General features: G+C 39.1%; 1 protein-coding gene across 1 annotated transcript in view; it reads right to left on the minus strand.

Annotated features, from left to right (window-relative positions):
• The window catches only part of LOC128746047 (gamma-aminobutyric acid receptor subunit beta-like), a 32,176-nt gene that overhangs the window by 12,802 nt on the left and 5,603 nt on the right, over nt 1-13,771 (minus strand). The window contains exon 2 of the mRNA XM_053843096.1: nt 8,725-8,828. Within this exon, the coding sequence (XP_053699071.1) occupies nt 8,725-8,828 (104 nt within the window). The remainder of the gene's footprint in view (nt 1-8,724; nt 8,829-13,771) is intronic.

Raw genomic sequence — 13,771 nt, forward strand, 5'->3', positions numbered from 1 at the left:
ACTTTACAGTAGTATGAAAATGCTCTTTTCTCGAATTCGGTATTTACTCTCGATATAGAGAGGTTAATCTGAGTTCTAGAGAAGTGACCACGTGACGGGTTTCAACGACCATCAAAGCGGTTGGTTTTAAGTTGTGTGATGGTTTGTTTTGGTCCACTTGACCTGTTTGGTCCGTTTATCTTCCACGAGAAAACGCTTATCAAAGATCTATGGCGAACGAGATGGAATTGAGACGAAAACAATGACGACGATTCGTTGCAGAAGTGGAAGCGATTGGTAGATCTTCTGGCGCAGGAGGTAGCAATCCGTATTCCTCGCTGTTACATCGGCGGTGCTCTTTCCAGCGAATCCGAGTCTCTGCAGTTGAACATTTTCATAGATGCAAGCGAGCACGCTTACGGATGTGCGGCCTACTTCAGAGCAGTAGTACGCAGGGAGGGAATGTACTCCTTAGTGACGCTCAAGGATAGCGCCGTTGAAGCGGCGGTCGTTTTCCCGGCTCGAACTGATGGCAGCAGTTCTGGGATCACAATTGTTACGCACAGTTAAAGGGTATCATTCTCGTCTCATCACTCAGCAGTTTCTTTGATCCTATTCCTAAACGGTGCTCAGCTGGATCCGCTCAGCTCAGGATCAGCTGAAATACAAACCACGCTGAAATACAAACCACGCTGAACGCTTTGACGAAATCCGCGAAAATTCCAACGTCTCCGACTGGCGCTGGGTTCCAACGTAAACAAACATTGCTGATGTATTCAAAGGCCCTGATTTTCTATTGGAGTCCGAGACACGGTGGCCGATCAGGGCATTACCGGATGTAGATACTCGTGAAGAAATGCGTGCTTCCTTACTGTATCACGATGCAGCTTATTCGTGGTCAACGTCGATTCAACGTTTCGTTGGGTTCGACTTCTTCGAATCACGGCTAGCGTGGCCAGATTCATCGCAAACTGTTGCAGAAAAATGACGAGTCAACCAATCGTAGTGACTAAGACGTCCCCGGTACAAGAATGTCTGCTTAAAATGCGGTAACTGGCGTGGCAATATGTTGCTCTGTATTACTCTCAAAGTACTCTGTAAGTTAATACTCAAACGGATCCAGGAGAAGATTGACGCTACTCTCCGGCGGCAGCAACCTAAATTCCGTGCTGGCCGATCATGTGTAGACCATATCACAACGCTTCGCATTATATTGGAGCAGATCAACGACTTCCAGGACTCTCTTCTGCTGGTGTTCGTTGACTCAACCACGAAAACTCTGGAGCGCACTAAGGCGTAGAGGAGTTCCAGATAAGTTAGTGCATCTCATCGAGGCTCAGTACGAGGCGTTCTCGTGCAAGGTTTTGCACAACGGCGTCTTGTCCAACCCTATAAGGGTTACTGCTGACGTGAGACAAGGCTGCATTTTATTACCGCTTCTATTTCTCATCGTTATGGAAGAGATATTGATTGGAACAATTGACAGTAGACCATATCGAGGATTGCCTTGGAATCCTCTAACTATGGAGCAGTTAAATGATCTCCACTGTAGACGGTTACCCAGCATTGTTCACTACCATGGTTCTTGCTACATTAACTGTTAGACCTGCTGCCTGGGAGTGGTCATCTAACTAGCTCTGTATATCGTTTTGGCGCTGTGCGAGCAAGACAATGTCGTCGGCTAGGTCGACCGACGACATTGTCTTGCTCGCACAGCGCCAAAACGATATACAGAGCTAGTTAGATGACCACTCCCAGGCAGCAGGTCTAACAGTTAATGTAGCAAGAACCATGGTAGTGAACAATGCTGGGTAACCGTCTACAGTGGAGATCTCTGATTTCATCCCTTTATTCCGCCGGACCGGCGGACATGGACACATAAGTAAATAAGTAAAATGGAACGAAAGTTACGGTAGGAGTGCCTACAAACGATAACATCGTCCGACGACATTCGCGATCTCAAACAGTTCGACATGAAACAGGAGAGCTGACAAATGAAGCCGTCGGAAAGAACCGACTCCCAAAAAAAACTCTAAAAAATGGCTAAAGACCGTTAGCAATGACGATTCGCTGGATAATTTCATGGATTTGTGAGGAGGGGAAACTACTGGATGAATGAATTGTCCCATCTACAAATAGCGAGATCGGCTCCATTGCTGCAAATACCGCGGCACTACGCTGGTCAACGCTACCTGCAAGGTGCTCTCTCAGATCTTGTTACGTTGCGGGCTCTTGTTACCAGACGAACTTTCAGGGTGCCCGTGCTACTACACCCAAAACTCGGGGAGAATATTTTGTTGTTTTTGAGCAATAATCTATTACTTTTTTCGTCTTATGACCGTACATTAGACGAAAAGAGTAACAACCTAAAAGTAACAAGAAAAATGACCGCTGCATCTATGTATGCGTTTTTGCAATGAACCACACATTCGCAAATTGTACTATATGTGTTAGTTAGAGATTAGTTTTTGTAGCTGTATTGATGTTATATTCGCTCATTACTCTATTCTTCACTAACTAAATTTAGCGCTAGCGTATGTGTACACTAGCGCCGAAATCAAGCAGTTGTGATTTTAGAAACCTATTCCCAGTTTTCAAACCACATGGATCCATTCGCAGATCGACGTCACTTTTGTCCGTTTGCATCTTATAGGGTATAATAACCAGAAGAAGACATTTTTGTACTTGAATTATTTTCTCTTATGAGAGAAAAGTTGATTGTTGGTAGTTAATTGTTGGTGATTAATTGACCCGAAATGCCCAAAAAGTTATGTTTACATCTTTAACAATATTGTCACATCATATTGTTGAGCTGTATTTTCCACATTAATCTTACAAACAGAATCTGTTACAAGAATACTAACGTATTTACATGGAGAAGATTTGCAAAATATGACATCTTTTGCATTGTAATTCGTTTAATAGATTTTGCTAAAAATACAATGATAAGTCGCTTAGAACACTATGCACCATATTCGAGCCAATTTTGTTTAAATTGTAGCTTATTGTGCCGGCAAGGTTCAGATCAGTTAAAACTTGTGCTCGTTTGTTCAGTATGACAATGTTAAAAATTGGCAAAGCTGCTAAATTTCAAGATTTTAAAGTTTAGGTGTCAAAAAGGTGTCACTTGAGTGCACAGTGTGCAACAAATTGTGCAATAAATGTACCGCAATTGTGATTAATGAGCTGAATTATGTAAGACATCGTTCCCTGGAAGGTGCCTAGCACAATGTTCTCAGCGACTTTCCCCTTCTAAAAATATTCGTTTGGTGAAAATATTGATATTTATACATTGATTATCGAACTCGGAAGATAAATAAACTATTAATAAATAAATTTATAAATTAAAGTGTATTTGATGTTTCCTTTATCCTGTTTCAAGCAGAATATATACAAAACTAATTATAAGCTTGAAAAAAATATATGCCTGGGTTCATAATATGAAAAGGGTCCATAACTGGTAGATGAACCCTATAATTAAAACCGATTACATGTTTGTCATGACCAGAGCTGCTAGTTTGTTTAACTTTTGGAAATTAGTATTAGTTTGCATGTCAATTCATTTTTTTTTTTTCAGAGCGGATGATTGAAAATAAGCTACGTTTTCTAAGCTATGTTTGAAAATAAGCTATGTTTATGTTTTCTATGCAGAACTATATTCTAGAATTCAATGGCCGGTAAAAATAAAATAGTTTGCTTTGCTTCTTCCGTAAGGCTTACACAATAAAAGCAATGCAAACTGTTTTATTCATATGGCTCAATAGAACAATTTCTCGTTTATTCGTTTAACGTTGTACTTTAGCTGGAAAAATATACTGCAATTCAGTAAACAACCATGGTTTTCAAAATATCCGATAATGGATAATTAGTTGCTTTTTGCCCAGAAATTCTGGCCGCGCAGTTTTACTCTTTCGTATTGGAATACGCAAACAAAACTTACCAATACGCCCACACTTTACAGATGCAAACCAGGGTGCTAGCAGGCAGCCATATTTTGCAGCTAACATCGAACATATTGCTAGTCGGCAACAACTTTTCAAAGGACCAATCTGCAAAATGTAAACAAACCGAGTAAGGGTTATTCTCTGCTGGGCTAGCATAGGAAAAAAACCCAACTCGGTTTATCTAAATTTTCAAATTGGCCCTTTTGAAAAGCTGGTGAAAAAATGTTTTCAAATGTCAGTCACGTTGCTCTTGGTTATGTCCCATCTGATGCTCCTGTCAGTACGAGTAGCACATGGTTGCTTAGATGTTTTGATGATTGCACAAATGGTAATGCTGTCATCATCTTTACAATAAAAAAAACAACAGACAGTTCCGGATGACAGTTTTCAGCCGATTAATTTTCGTTCGAATACGGCCCGCGGTTGCTGTAATTTGTTATAGGAAGGAATAGGACTGCTAGTCCCCCGATGCAAACGGTAACGATTAGCAAATTCAACTTACAACGCACATTCACATTCAGCGTTTTTGTATTGAGTGCTATCCAACAGTAATGCTATGAATGTAAATCAAAGCGCGGGCGCAAACAGCAAACAGTTGGGCTGTATAATGTATACAATGTGCATTAGTATATGTTATTATTCAACCGGCGACGAACGCTATTACTCTTTAAGTAACAAAGTTGTTACTAAAAGAAGAATTTTTCGTTATTCCTTTTAAAGTAATAGTTTCAAGTTTTGGGTGTACGGATAAAATTTCACACTTCGACAAATCCTCCAGCAATGTCGGGAGTAAAACGTGCCAGCGCATCATATATTCATAGATTTCAGGTCAGCATACGATACACTCGAGCTAGAACAGCTATGGCAGTTAATGCACAAGAATGATCAAAGCCACCTTGGAGCGAGTAATGTGCTACGTGTGCGTATGGGGAGCACTTTCGAGCCTCTTGATATCGCGTAGAATATTGCGGCAGGAGGATGGACTGTCCTGTATATTAAGAAACAGCGCTATTGGAGGTATGTTCTGGCGAAGGGGGCTCCGTAGCCGCAAGGTTGTCTAGTCTGCTTTGACAAGCGAGTGGTCGTGGGTTCGAATCTTAGTAGAATCAAGCCATTCGATGTCAAGTGACTTTAGCATGGGTTTATTCTCAGGCCCCTCCAATTACCCTTCCTTTATGCTGAATTCTATATTTTCCCTCTGACACCTCTTGACAGTGCAAATGTCCCTCCTACAGTTTAGTGTACTGGTCAGAGGTACGAATGAGTCCTCGCCAGGGACGGCTATAATATGGGGATAGTACTGGCAGTGAGGAATATGTGGGTAAAGTAGATCAAGCTTTGAAGGAAGAGTAAACCCCAATACACACAAGCACTCATAAAATTTAATAAGCATATCGCTCATTTAATAGCGATTATAGCTAAAAGAAATGCAGTACAGGTCATACAGCAAACACCCGGGCGATATCACAATAGATCAACGATACTGGTCGCAGTGATGTCCACACATGGAAAAAAAATGATCTGGCGAAAGGGCATCGAAACGAGAGGATCAATCTACAGCAAAAATAGCTAACTTCTAGCCTTTGCAAACGACATTTACATTACTACCAGAAACCAGAAATGGAGGGATTCTACACCAGACTAAAATCGGAGGCTAGGAGGATTGGGTTACAAATCCCACCGGCACCAGGAATAGATGGGCCCAACGTATTAGATGGTTCCACCAGACTTGGGAGTATGGAGTAGAGGTGGGCAAAATGGCTCTTATGAGTGAGCGGCTCAGATCCTACTGCTACTGCGAACCGATTCAGCTGAAAGTTCGGTAAATTATGATTCACGAACCGAGCTGCGTGTCAGCTTCGGGTAAATTTGAAGAACCATTCATTTGAACACTCTTGTGAACCGGTTCATTCGAACGGCTCAAGATACGTTCGCCCATCCCTAGTATGGAGGCACTCAATGAATTGGCGACGAGTATCATAAGATCGAAGAAAACGAAGTACTTACCTATGTCAGGACCGCGTACAATGGAGACAAGTTCTTGGTGCTAAGCTTTAGAGAAAGAGGAGAAGATATTTGGCACGTTTCGAGTCGAAAATTTTATTTATGGTATTGGTGAATCCGTAGCACTAGCGCAGTCACTGTCAGTCAATCGGTGATTAGCGATGACGCCCTTTTCGCTTTTTAAATTTTTAGTAAGTAGGATCCATTAGAGATGTTATGCAAAATAAATTATCTGAACGTTTTCTATACGTTTAGTGCAACTTCTTTGCTCAACATAATTGAGTAGCGTAGCGGGTGCTGCTTCCTGGTGACTCACCGATATTGAAGTCGGTTGACCGCTGTACTTCTGGATGAGCGTTCTCCAATCATTTTCATTGAGCCTAGCGTGAAAGTAAATGCGACATATTATCGAAAAAGTGAAACCATGGGCAGACAAACATTTCGGTTGCAGAGCATGGCCGTTTCAACAAGACACGGCACCGTCTCACAAAGCGCGAGTGAACCCCGAATTGCTGAAAAACCACGTTTCAAACTTCATTTCGACCACACACTGGCTCTCGAATTTCAAATTGCATTTATGGCCTTTTTAATAGGTTGCGCATCTAGTGCCAGACCCAGTATTAAGTGTAAATCAAAAACTAATTGGTTTCTCTTGCTTGTTGCAGTAGTAGGTATGCAAAGTACATTCATGTATCAAAATAAATCCTACCTTCACAAAATCTAGCAAAATATAAATGATTTTGCATCATCCAAAACGTCTCTAAAACTGACAGTATATCCATGAAATATATATTTATTTATTTATTTATTAATTTATTATCTTACTTCATCGGAACTAATGTCTAAATGAAGAATTAAACTGTGGATGGGAAAAGCCGATTTGAGGTGAGATTTAATCCCAGTCTCTAATCGGCATAAAAGCCCCTTATCTTTTGAAATAACGTAAGTAACATTGGTACACAAACTTGATCAAACGTAGAGGCATAAAATTCGCATCAAGTCACACTATTTCTTATCCTATTCTTAAAATTAAACGTCGATATTGTAAAGTCAAAATGTTCATACACCTCATTAAATAAACAAGACATCGCATGAATTGGTTCATGTAGTCCGTAACTTGTACGGTGAAAAGCAGGCCGTAGAAATCCTCGGGATCTAAGCGGTCGAAGGATAACATTCACATCAATCATACGTAGAAGTCCTGGAGCGTCGACCTCCCATTTCAAGAGTTGGGCAACGAAGACGGCTCTGGATACGTTTCTCCTTTTACATAGGGTTTCCACATTCAGCAGTTTACAACGGTCCTCATAGGGTGGGAGATTTTGAAGGTCCGACTACGGGAGAGGTCTTAATGCGTGCCTAATAAATCTGCGTTGCACTGCTTCGATTCTTGTTGATCAAATGTCCGTGAACGGACTCCATACCACAGAAGCAGTATCAAGAATGGAGCGTACTAGGGAAAAGTAAAGAGCTCGCAAGCAATATGGGTCGCGGAATTCTTTAGCCACGCGCATGATAAAACCCGGAATACGATTCGCCTTTGAAATAATGCCTGAGTAATGGTTGTTGAAGGTCATTCTAGTATCCAGCTCCACTCCTAGGTCCTTAACAACTTTGACCCGCTCAAGACAAGAGTTGTCGATTGTATAATTGTACGCAACTGGTTTTTTGCTTCGTGTGAAGGTGATGACTGAGCATTTGGAAGTACTGATTGTCAGGTTGTTTAAACAACACCATTTTGTAAATTGGTTGATAAAGCCTTGTAATAGCTTGCAGTCCTCAACAGATCGTACAGAGAAACATCTTTAGATCATCAGCGTATAGTAGCTTGCAGCTCGATGGGATCACCGACCAGACGTCATTAAAAAAATATTATGAACAATAATGGACCTAGGTTGCTTCCTTGCGGGACGCCAGATTGACTGCAAAAACAGTACGACTCAGTAGAGCCCAATTTAACTGAGAGTTGTCGATTTGTTAGGTAAGTCTGAAGCCAGCAGCCGAAGCCATCAGAAGCTCCTAAGCGGTTTAGTTTCCGAAGCAAAATATGGTGGTCAATGCGGTCAAAAGCAGCTTTGAGATCTGTGTATATTGTGTCGACTTGGGCTGCGACTTCTATCTGGCGAAGACAGAATGAACAGAACTGCAGTAGGTTGGTATTAATTGAGCGTTTGGGAACAAATCCATGTTGCTCTATCGAAATATATGATTTCACTTTACTAAACAGTAGCTCATTCACGAGGATCTCAAGTAACTTAGAACCAGCACATAAAGAGGTTATTCCTCGATAGTTCGCGATGTTGCATTTGTCTTTTTTTTTTTCAAATATTGGAAAAATATAAGATCTTTTCCAGAACCCCGAGAACTTACTTTGTCGAAGAGACAAATTGCAAATTTTTAGTAGCGGTTTATATAACGCCTCAGCGCATTTTTTCAAAACTACAGACGGTATCCCATCAGGGTTCACACTGATCAACCGTTGTTAATTTGTATTTGCTTAGTTTTCTAAACCATATGGAGAACAACCAATATTAATAAATAATGCGTAAGATATAAAAACAACTGTAAAAAATAGGATGAAGCAAAAAAACAATCACATTGATGAATAAATAAATATTCATAAACCGCATATGTATCCCACACGCCTACCGCCAGTTTGCAATATAGAACAAAAGAATATAGGTACTCCATCCCAAATCGATAGCTTCCGTTTTAACCAGCAACCGATGTACCATTGATGTTCTTTCATCCTACATATGCATGGTGGAATGCTATAAATACAAACGTATTTACGTACCGCCAAAGTTCGGCCGTAACCGGATGTCGTATCCCTCCAGTATCCTAGAGATAGTTTGTGTGACGTTTTCCAGTCGACCGGCTGCCATCGATTTCGAGTGTCCGCTGCAAGGACGCAAGAGAGAAAAGATTTCGTAATCAAATTGTCGTGCAAAACCAATCACATAGGTATATATAAACGATTCGAAGCCAATCAGTGGCATAATATCGGTCAAAACAAAATTGATGACATATTTATTTTCGTAGAAATTGGTTCACTAAGAGAAATATTTAGGTAACTGAAAATACACGATTGGTTTTAGTTGGCTCAATTTTCATGATTAATTTTGACGGTTGGCAAAGCTACGTTCGATGTTACTCCGTTGTTAGTAAAAAGAGAGCGAATATTCGGAACAAGAGAAATAATTGAATCACAAATTTTCTGTGAATCCAATTAAAGCCAAAATAGACAGTAGTCGGGTTCTGCCCGGCTTTAATTATTACAGTTAGCGGATAAAGTTGGCCCATAAATGAATTAATGCCTTCCTTCTGTCCTTAGCATATAACATAATATCAAATGTGCACCGCGGTAAGCGTTGCAATTGAAATAAAAGTTCACTTTTTACTGCTTTTGAACTTTCTTCCTATGTCTACAAAACACCCGAATTAATCCACCTAGCGGTGTGACCTAGCCTTTCTACTGCCGCAATAATTATTTTTTAATTTCTCAAGAACAACCATAATTAACTTGCCTATATTCTTAAATAACCGTTCCTTATTTTTCAAAATCCATATCCAAAAAAGATAATCTCTGAATTTGAAAAAATAACTGAATAGAGTATTAGATATGAAAAACGAAAACGAGAAATTGGACTTTTTCTTAGTTGGCGCTCTTTCAGTTGATTATTTTTGCATGAAAATCAAAACTTGAGCTTCTTTTGAATAAACTTTAATGAAAAAATAGTCATTAGCTTGATCGTTTATACGTTAGATATTTTAGTAAACGATGAGATGAAATAAACAAAAGCGGCGCCATAAACATGCTTGAGGATGGGAAATATGATCAATATAATTTCCGGCGCTTGTTATTTTTGCTGGCATGAGTGGACCCATATTCATTTATTTATTAAAACATGATACATGACACATGACTATTATCTTTTAAACTGTCACTAGCGAAAACAAATCGTACAGAATTATTAGTACCCTTTTCTTCCTCTTTTTCATATAAAATTTCTAAGCTCTAGCATCTATTGATTGGAAAAGCATCTATTGATGCGCAAAATTTGTTTGAAATTGGTATAAATTTATTTGGGAAAATCAACTCATTAGTATTTTCAATCCTATACATCACTATACCTATATGATTAAATCAAATACTTTTCTTCGCTTTTTGCTTTGCTCGTCCGATTGCGAGTAACAGCAAGTAAAGAATCCAAATTTTAAGATTGCAAATCGCATATACATACATATACGCATACATACATACATACATACATACATACATACATACATACACGCATACATGCATACATACACATACATAACACATACATTGAATACAATCGACCCTTGATTACTTTATTTCGCTTTTATACATTTTAACGGTTTAATATACGGCGCTTAAGCGTTAAAGTTTGAATAACTTTTGAATAAATCGCCCGATTTTCAGTAACTTAGTTTCGTTTGATAGATCTCAACCGTAACTTTCAAATGATAATAAATTGTAGGATGTTTCCCTTTGAATTAATGCTTATATGTAACAAAAAGCAGTTTTAAATACATTTTTTCCACATATCTTTATGTAACTTTCAAACCACACGCCTATTTGTCATGAAATCTTGAAGTTAAGGTTTTGAAAGACCCCCTTTCATATGCAATCAATTTTGTTCAAATCGGTTAAGGGACCTATGAGATAATGAAGTCCCATATTTTTCGTATTTTTATACATAACTTTAGAACTAAAAGTTCGATCAGTATGAAACTAAATACCGCAAAATGGGACATCTAGACCTTTCATTTGACACTAAGATCATTAAAATCGGTTCAGCCATCTCCGAGAAAAGTGAGTGAGATTGAAAGCGTTACATACACAAACACACATACATACACACACACACACACACACACACACACACACACACACACACACACACACACACACACACACACACACACACACACACACACACACACACACACACACACACACACACACACACACACACACACACACACACACACACACACACACACACACACACACACACACACACACACACACACACACACACACACACACACACACACACACACACACACACACACACACACACACACACACACACACACACACACACACACACACACACAGAAAATTCTCAGTTTTCGAAACTGAGTCGCATGGTATATGACACTCGTCCCGCTAGGCTTTCTTTCGATTTTCGCTTTTTCGATTCTATACCTTTATAGGGTAGTTGATCCAATAGTTGTGGTAGTACCAATAGTTGCGCTAATATTCATTATTAATGCATATTTTCGTCACCGTAGCATTTTAGATAAAACAATTACATTCATTATATAAAACAGGTTTTTAGAAGTATTGGTAGTTAGACTACACGATTTAAAATTAAAGCATTATTTGCTAAAATGCCAATTTTCCAAAATCCAACGCGCAGTTGGAGCGCACAACTATAGGCGCTCATCTATAGTTTTGCTACGATGTTTTTTCACTTAGCAACCTAGCAATGTATATGGAATACCACAATTAAAGGAACATCAAACTTAACTAACGAAACATTAGCGCAACTGTTGGTACAATATAATTGAATCGGAAAATTCATTTTTTCTTTATAAAGCTTCTCATACAACGAAAGCAATTGTCTTACCTTGTGACAAATACCTTGTATTTGATAAATTTATATCCCACAAGCATTAATTGAAGCATATACCTCAATAAACAAGCAAAATGAAGTTATATTGTGCTTAGTGGCGCAACTAATGGATCATCTACCCTACTATATTTTCATACTAGGTTGACCCGTCGTGGCTAGCCACGATACCAAAACCTTTGAAAATGTAATATTGTTTACAATTTGCTATAGAATTTTATTGAAATTTATTAGTGAAACAGCTTTAAAATTGGCAACCTTCCATTGCACGTGTTATCTACAAACGAAGCAAACGGGGCTTAGATAAAAGGGCAAAAATCTACCAATTGTATTGAACGTGCTGATCGAGGAAAATACTCAATTTTAGAACTGACACAAAATTTAAATTCGGTGTCGCCAAAAGCATGATTGCAGAAGACATTGATTGCATTATACCGGGCAGACATTCGCTGCCACTCGTTGGACCACAGCTACAAAAACATCCCTTGAAAAAATTAGAATACTTTTAAAATATTTTAAATAAAATACTCTACAGAAAATGTCTAAAGCTACTTCTACTAACTTTTTAAAGAACCTGAATTTGTGGAGTTCAATATTTATGTTACTTTATATTGAGATATTTCAGGTCGCGTTCATAAATCAACTTAACGTTCATAAATCATGGAACAACAAATTCCACATAAACCATATTTTGATTAATTCTGACTGTTTTTTTATCATCAAACTTTGAATGTGTCCTTGATAAAACATTAAACTGTTTAAGAAAACACGTTACATTACTTCTGTGTGATTCAGATATCATCCCACACCTGACTCGGAAAGGGTTTTAGCTACCATTCTCGTAAGAAACTCCGGAAGAAGGAAATGTAAGAATAAAAATACTCAACGGGATATGCGTTTGCGCGCTTTATATTGAGTATGCGCTACTTTGGCAGCTTCTGATAATCATTTATGGCTCGTAGACTATCCTTATTACCACGTGCCAAACCACACGTTTACTCCATCAATCTCAAACGGTTGACGTTTGCTTCAAAAATTTGTTTTAAAATCAAACGTTTTTATTCAAGCGCAGGACTTGTTGAAATCAGTATCGCATTATGTGGCAACCCATCAAATTGCCTATTACACCCACCCACCCACTGACTGAAATCATTGTTACCTTCACAACGCGTGTTGGAGTCTAGAAAATTTTTAATTCAACAGCTTGCTTGGATCTAGCGTTACAGTCAGACACAAGGAAACTATATATAGTAATTATTATTATTATTATTTATTTATTTGCTTCATCCGACAAACTGTCTTAATGGAGATTTGATTTGGCTGGGAAAAGCCGCCTAAAAACCCAGCATCTTTTAATTGAACAGAGACAACACATAGAACATGGCATAACTACATACATTATTCAAATTACACACAACATTCACTAAAAAAAAATTCATTTTCACGTTGATTATATTCCAGTGCCATCTGCCGAATAGGTTCATGAAGGCCATAGTTGGTCCGGTGCGGGTCAACACGTAGAAGCCGTTGGTTCCGTTGAGGCCGGAGAGGGCAGTATAGATGCAGTTGTGACAAAATAGCAGGGCAGTCCAGAGCGCCCGACAGAATTTTATAAGCAGTCTTGGCTACAATAACTTTTCGCCGCTGCTCAAGAAGTAATACGCCAACAAGCAGACAGAGTTCCTCGTATGGAGGCAGAGCATCAGGGTTTCTCCATGGCAGCATGCGACAAATTTTGCGGATAAAGCACTTCTGAATTCGCTCAAGACGAACAATCCAGTAATCGTAATGCGGATTCCAGACAACGCAGCCTGTCTCCAGAATAGAGCGAACCAAGGAACAGTAAAGGGTACGTAAAGTACCAGGATCACTAAATTCTCCGCCGATTCGGAAAATGGTTCCCAGCTGACGATACGCCTTGTTAATAATAAAATCATAATGCTGCCTGAATGACATTTGGCTATCCAATACGATGCCAAGGTCCGTCACACTATCACTGCGCTGTAGTGGTGTGCCTTCAATACAGTAATCAAAAACTATCGGGTACTTTTTACGGGTAAAGCTGATGACAGTGCATTTCTGAATACTGATTAGCATATGATTGGAGCTGCACCATTTCACGAACATATCAACCAATTTTTGCAGACTCAAACAGTCAGTGGTTGTCTTAATTTGCAT

This window comes from Sabethes cyaneus, chromosome 1 (genome assembly GCF_943734655.1).
Source record: "Sabethes cyaneus chromosome 1, idSabCyanKW18_F2, whole genome shotgun sequence".
Lineage (NCBI taxonomy): Eukaryota > Metazoa > Arthropoda > Insecta > Diptera > Culicidae > Sabethes > Sabethes cyaneus.